General features: G+C 51.5%; 1 protein-coding gene across 2 annotated transcripts; it reads left to right on the plus strand.

Annotated features, from left to right (window-relative positions):
* The first annotated feature begins 1,765 nt into the window (after positions 1-1,765).
* LOC114433128 (annexin A2-like) lies at positions 1,766-6,566 on the plus strand. Of its 2 annotated transcripts, none has more exons than XM_028401484.1 (13): positions 1,766-1,939; positions 3,758-3,819; positions 4,059-4,152; positions 4,339-4,433; positions 4,542-4,655; positions 4,919-5,009; positions 5,243-5,322; positions 5,437-5,496; positions 5,604-5,697; positions 5,808-5,903; positions 5,979-6,037; positions 6,111-6,233; positions 6,367-6,566. In XM_028401484.1, the coding sequence occupies exons 2-13, from the start codon at positions 3,769-3,771 to the stop codon at positions 6,424-6,426; spliced, it is 1,017 nt and encodes a 338-aa protein (XP_028257285.1). In that variant the 5' UTR covers positions 1,766-1,939; positions 3,758-3,768; the 3' UTR covers positions 6,427-6,566. The 2 variants fall into 2 exon arrangements, with proteins under 2 accessions (XP_028257285.1, XP_028257286.1); XM_028401485.1 differs by having other exon boundaries at positions 1,939-1,954.
* Positions 6,567-6,867: the final 301 nt, after the last annotated feature.

Genomic DNA, 6,867 nt, shown 5'->3' on the forward strand with positions numbered 1-6,867 from the left:
GTGTCTCGGTGTATGTCTCTGTGGTTGTCTGTGAGGTTGTGTGTCTATGTGTGTGTTTGTGTGGTTGTGTGTCTGTGTGTGTTTGTGTGTGTCTGCGTGTCTGTGTGGCTGTGTGTGTGTCTGTGTGGTTTTGTGTGTGTGTCTGTGTGTCTGTGTGGTTGTGTGTGTGTCTGTGTGGTTGTGTGGTTGTGTGTCTGTGTGGTTGTGTGTCTGTGTGTCTGTGTGGTTGTGTGTCTGTGTGTCTGTGTGGTTGTGTGTCTATGTGTCTGTGTGGTTGTGTGTCTGTGTGTGTCTGTGTGGTTGTGTGTCTGTGTGGTTGTGTGTCTGTGTGTCTGTGTGGTTGTGTGTGTGTGTCTGTGTGGTTTTGTGTGTGTGGTTGTGTGGTTGTGTGTCTGTGTGGTTGTGTGTCTGTGTTTCTGTGTGGTTGTGTGGTTGTGTGTCTGTGTGGTTGTGTGTCTGTGTGGTTGTGTGTCTGTGTGGTTGTGTGTCTGTGTGGTTGTGTGTCTGTACCGTGGCTCTGTTCAGGATTAGCTAACCAGGTTAAGACAGCGTCAGCAAACAGAGGATTGGAGCTCAGAGAGAACTTCAGACTGTTCTGTGTCCGCCTGGAGGATCCACCGTGCTGCTGCTCCGCCTTCCTCCTCCTCCTCCTCCTCTTCATACAGCAGGAGCCCAGCCCCCCCCCACCACATGAGCCTGGTTCCTCAGCAGGTCTTGGGTTTCAGTGTGATGTAGTGCTGCCCTCCTGTGGACGATCTGTGCACCACATGCTGGCTCCATCTTAAGCTTTAAGGTCTTTGTATGAAAGAGTGTTCCATCGATTGATTGATGAGTCTATCGATTGATTGATGAGTCCATCGATTGATTGATGAGTCTATCGATTGATTGATGAGTCTGTAGATTGATTGATGAGTCTATCGATTGATTGATGAGTCCATCGATTGATTGATGAGTCTGTAGATTGATTGATGTCTATCGATTGATTGATGAGTCCATCGATTGATTGATGAGTCTGTAGATTGATTGATGAGTCTATCGATTGATTGATGAGTCCATCGATTGATTGATAAGTCCATCGATTGATTGATGAGTCTGTAGATTCATTGACGAGTCCATCGATTGATGAGTCCATCGATTTGCTGAGCTGAGCTGAGCTGTGCCATGCTGACCAGCTGTGACTCAGTGAACAGTTGATGAATGAATGACCCTGTGACATCACTTCCTGTGCTGACTCAGCTGCCCTGACACGCCTTTCACGCAGTGACCTTGCTCGGATCATAAACCCCCTCCCCGACGAGCCGGCTCCACCCGACCACACCTGCGGTATCACTGGGCCTGGATAAATATTAGCAGGGCCGTAAATAACAGCACTGAAACGTAGCTGTGCGCCCTCCTGAGGTCATGTGTTATAACCCGTTTAAGTACCACAGGAAGGAGGAAGCATCCTCCTCCTGGTGGTCGTTTGTGGAAACAGTCGATTAGGGTTGTGTGGGAGGCCTCCTGTTTATCTGTATTAATCCAAAAGACAGCAGAGGGATCCTATTGGCTGATTGCACAGGGATCACATGATGCTAACGTCCTGGTTGTGTTCACCATCACTCTGACCAGATACCTGCAGCTTTCTGTTTCAGGCCAGTTTCAATGTTGCAGGAAGGGGTTAAACACTGATGTTACACTCACATCTGATCTTACCGGCCAATCAGAAGCCTGCGCTTCCTCCTCTGACCTTGGTGAGGCGATCCGAGCCTCTCTGAGGAATTTCTGCCATGAGTTCAGTCTGAAGTGTAAAAGTTTGATCACTGAGTCAGACAGCAGTGTGTGTGAGTGTGTGTGTGTGAGTGTGTGTGTGAGTCAGCTGGTATTTGAAGGCCGCACCCTGTCCGCTGGGATCATAACGGAGCTGCTGCTGCTCGCTGCCACACTGCTGCTGCTGCTGAAGGTAAGAACACAGCAGGTCTGTGGCTCCACTTCACCTGCACGGGTCAGAGAGAGAGTTCAGAGTAAGGCTTTTATTTTGAAGGCTGTGCATGCAGAGAGTTACTGGGATAAAAAAGTCTAAATGAAGGACGACCAGTGTCAGCGCGTGTTTCAGAGGGGTGTTTTAAAGAACTGTGAAGACTTTGAATGTGTTTGTTGAGAACGTGATGCTGACCCATCGCAGCATTGATCACTCTGTGGACACACTCTGTGGACGCACTGTGGACACTCTCTGTGGACACACTCTGTGGACGCACTCTGTGGACACACTCTGTGGACACACACTGTGGATACACACTGTGGACACACACTGTGGACACTCTGTGGACACACACTGTGGACACTGTGGACACACTCTGTGGACACTCTGTGGACACACACTGTGGACACACTCTGTGGACACACACTGTGGACACTGTGGACACACTCTGTGGACACTCTCCTCCTGATCTAAGTTACTGAGTGCAGTGCAGAATGATGTGATCAGTTCCTTCAGTGTATCGATTGTGCGTCATGTGCTAAGCTAGCTAACATGATTATATCAATGATATAAAATCAGTTTGTTTTTTCCTGCTCAGCCAACAACAGGTTAACCCAGCTTCAGCTAGCTTTAGCCTCATCACTGCAGCAGGCTGAACCTCCTCAGGACGGTTTGTGCCGTCTGTTGCTAGGCGATGGCACGGTGACCCTCACACACTTCCTGCTGAAGTTTTGTAAGAGGGTCAAAGGTGGACGAGAGCGCCAGCAATGACAGCTTTATCTGTGTGTTTGCACTGTGATTCATTTCCTTATCTGCCTGCCGACACGCCCTCCCCTCTGCCACGTCCCTGTCAGTAAATCAAACACACGTCCAGGGTCGGAGGGTCTGCACGCCGCCGCGCTCTCAGCTCTATTGTTCGTCTGTGTGAGGAGGAAATCCAGTGTTTCCACTGTGAGGGTGAAGCTGCGGCGCCTGCTTCCAGCCAGAAAACACTGTTTACACTCTTTCAAAATGGCTGCTGACTCACGAGCACATGTTTCTGATTTTGACCCAAAGCCACAGAATCTTCACAGGGGCTCAGTTAGCATGTAGCAACTCAACCTGACTTCATCATCAGCAGGCCTTGGTCCAGCCAATCAGAGCGTCCGAACAAACAAACATGCTGACCGCAGAGTCACTGAGGTCGATACTCACCTCCTCACAGGCGCACACACTAAGTAGCCTGATCAGAACTACAAATATGGCCGTCAGCCTGATGAGGGTGGGTTTAATGCTTCATGTCCTGGTTGTGTTTAGGGGTGATTCATGTTCCGGGGTTGGTCTGTGTACAGAGAGTGAAGGATCATGGGAAGGCCGACGCCTCCAACATCCTGTCTGTGAGGACGCTGAGAGCATGAAGCAAAATGATGCTGCCAGGGCGTACCATCAGAGCTAGCCCCAGCAGCTAGCTGTCAGGGTGTACCATCAGAGCTAGCCCCAGCAGCTAGCTGTCAGCGGGGATAGCGCTCTGGCCGTAGCATCATATTTTAGCTTTAGCTATGCAGTCTCTTTAATAGAATAGAGTAGAATAGAATAGAATATACTTGGGAAGGTCCCTCTGGTTCTGGCTCTGGTTGTTCCACAGAGTCCTGGTGGCCAAAGGTAGTTACTGCAGGTGGATGTGCCATCAGCACATGTTGGACATGTACAGCAGGGCCCAGAGGAGGAAGTGATGCGTGTCTGACTGAATGTCCTGGATGTCACGCTGCCTTCAGGGTTTGTGCCTGATGAAACGCTCTGTCTGTCTGAACTGTGTTCCAGCTGAATCCATCATGGCGCTGGTGTCTGAGTTCCTGGGCCAGCTGACGCTGTCGTACGGAGCGGTGAGTCGCCGGGCGATGACACACACCCACAGGTCACAGGCTGCCCTCTGACCTCCTGCTCCAGGCTCCTGGTTCATGTGCTCATGTTTCTATATCTTTATAGCTGCAGAGTTTTACTGCGGCTCATAGAGCAGCTGAAGGTGTGGTTCCTTCTCCACCCGGAGTCGACCCCACCCCTCACTGCACTGATCAATCATTCATTGCTCATCGCTGATTCATTTAGCGGCTCTTCTCTGCAGGAGGTGGAGCCTAAGTTCCCCACCGTGGTGCCAGTGCGAGACTTCGATCCGGCCAGAGACGCCGCCAGGATCGAGACCGCCATCAAAACTAAAGGTGAAGCTCCCAGCTCCACCCTCTGTCCTCCACCAATCAGAGTCCATTCAGGAAGTGCTGTCAGTTCTGTCTGTTGCTTCATGAACAGGAAGATTTAAGGCAGCAGCTGCAGACAGACTTCCTGTTGTTGAAGTTTAGGACAGACGTCAGTGACAGCGAGTCTGAATCTGATCATTACATCTGCAGGTGTAGACGAACAGACCATCACCGACATCCTGACCAGGCGGAGCTACGAGCAGCGCAGGGAGATCGCCTTCGAGTACGAGCGATTCGCCAAGAAGGTGACAGCCCATCAGAGGCAGCGCGAGCTCCCTGAAGCTGCTCAGACGCTACAGAGAAAGACAGATTATTAATAATCCTAATCCTAATGTTTCACATGTTTGAATCAGGACCTGATCACTGCCCTGAAGGGGGCGCTGTCCGGCTCCCTGGAGGCCCTGATGTTAGGTCTGATGAAGAGCACCGCGCAGTATGACGCCTCCGAGCTCAGAGCCTCCATGAAGGTCAGGGGGGGGGGGTCTCTGATACATGATCAATACTGGGTCTGACTGACCTCTGATGACATCACTGATCACTGCTGCTCATGCAGAGCGCCCTCTACAGGAGCTGTGGACATGAACAGGAAGCAGATTCATGTTGATAGTTTGTTTTCCTCAGGCCTGCAGGTGGCGCTCTACAGTCTGAGTAAAGACTGAATGTATTGAACAGATGTGTCACAGCTGGTGACGTCACAGCCGTCAGCTGATCGTACGAAGTGTGTGTGCAGGGCCTGGGGACCGACGAGGAGACTCTGATCGAGATCGTCTGCTCCAGAAACAACGACGAGCTGACGGAGATCAAGAGAGTTTACAGAGAGAGTGAGTGCTCCGCCCACAGGAGGACTCCGCCCACTGTCACCCAACCTGAAGTATAGACACACTTACAGCCTTCTCTTTAGCAGCGCCTAGTGGCAGCAGCAGGAACTACAAACAGTTTAAACTAAAACAACAAAGATCACAGGTCATAGATGAAGAGTGATGAAGAGCACACACGTGGAGCTGTGGCCGGCTCGTCATGTGTGGATGACATCACAGCCTTTGTGTCTCTGCAGTGTTTAAGAAGGAGCTGGACAAAGACGTGGCCGGAGACACGTCCGGAGACTTCGCCAAACTGCTGCTGGCCCTGGTTCAGGTACGTCCCGGGCTTTTATTCTGATGAGGTCCGAGGCTGGTTCCAGCCTGCAGCCATGTGTGTTTCTGTAAATGTCTCCTGTGGAGGACGCTGAGTCTCCTATCTGAATTACAGACAAAAAGAGACGACCCATCCAATGTGGTGGACTACGAGAGGATCGACGAGGACGCCAGGGTGAGTTCACAGAGGACATTCTTTGAGGACACATCCTGTCTCTTCATGTGGACGCCGTCCCTCAGTAACAGCCCTGCTTCTTGTCTTAATGTCTCCGTCTGTCTCAGTCTCTCTATGAAGCCGGCGTGAAGAGGAAGGGAACCGACGTGGCCACCTGGATCACCATCATGTCCCAGAGGAGCGTCCCCCACCTGCAGAAAGGTGAACTGCACCCACAGACACACAAAGACACACACACACACAGACACACACACAGACACTCGTCCTTCGGCCTGTCTCCCTGTTAAGACTGAATGAGTGTCCTCTGTCAGTGTTCGAGCGCTATAAGAGCTACAGCCCGTACGACATGAAGGAGAGCATCAGGAAGGAGGTGAAGGGCGACCTGGAGAAGTCCTTCCTCACTCTGGGTACGTCCAACAAACACTGCAGGGACGTGATGTCATCAGAACATGTGACCTGAATGTCTTCTTCTCCTCTGTCAGTGGAGTGCTTTGAGAACAGGCAGCTGTACTTCGCCAACAGACTCAGCGACGCCATGAAGGTACGTTCATCCTGCCTGTGATTAGGAAACATGCCGGCGGCCATGTTGGACGGCTGTGTGTGTTTGTCCTCAGAGCAAAGGAGCGAAGGAGAAGGTGGTGACCCGCATCATGGTGTCCCGCTGCGAGGTCGACCTGATGAAGATCAGATCAGAGTTCAAGCGAGAGCACCGGAGGTCGCTGTATCAGACCATCGCAGTGAGTCTCCACACCGTCCTACACTGACTGAGGACAGTGAAGGCACCACGGAGGAGCCGATATCCCATCAGTACATCCTGTCTTCAAGCAGGTAAAATCTGCTCAGTATTTATTCATGTGTGTGTGTGTTCAGGAACACACTAAAGGAGACTACCAGAAGGCGCTGCTGGCTCTGTGTGGAGGAGACGACTGAAGCCTGGACTCTGTTTCCCAGAAGGCCGCTGTGTTGACCTGTCAGCTGACCCTCCCACGTGTTAAAGCTCTTTGTTGTTCTTCATGTCAGTGTCTGGTCCACTGTGAGCAGCTTCACTGCAATAAAACATCCAATAAACATGTCTGTGTCTTTGAGTGAGTGACCACAGGGGGGCAGCAGAGACACACCTGCAGCTCAGAGCAGCAGCAGGTTCAGCTGGAGCCGCTGACACAGCAGCAGCAAGTCTTCAGACACCAAACAGTAAAAATAAACATTCACACACTCCTGATAACTTTGGCCAATCAGTAGCATCCTCAGGGCAGAGGCTAACACCTCCACAGTCCTGTCCTCACTGGCTCCACTAGCGCCTCCTGACTGACCTCCAGCCTGTCAGGTACTGTCAGTGAGCGTCTCCATGGAAACAACCAGAGGAACAGGCAG

The sequence above is a fragment of the Parambassis ranga genome, chromosome 3 (genome assembly GCF_900634625.1).
Source record: "Parambassis ranga chromosome 3, fParRan2.1, whole genome shotgun sequence".
Classification (NCBI taxonomy): domain Eukaryota; kingdom Metazoa; phylum Chordata; class Actinopteri; family Ambassidae; genus Parambassis; species Parambassis ranga.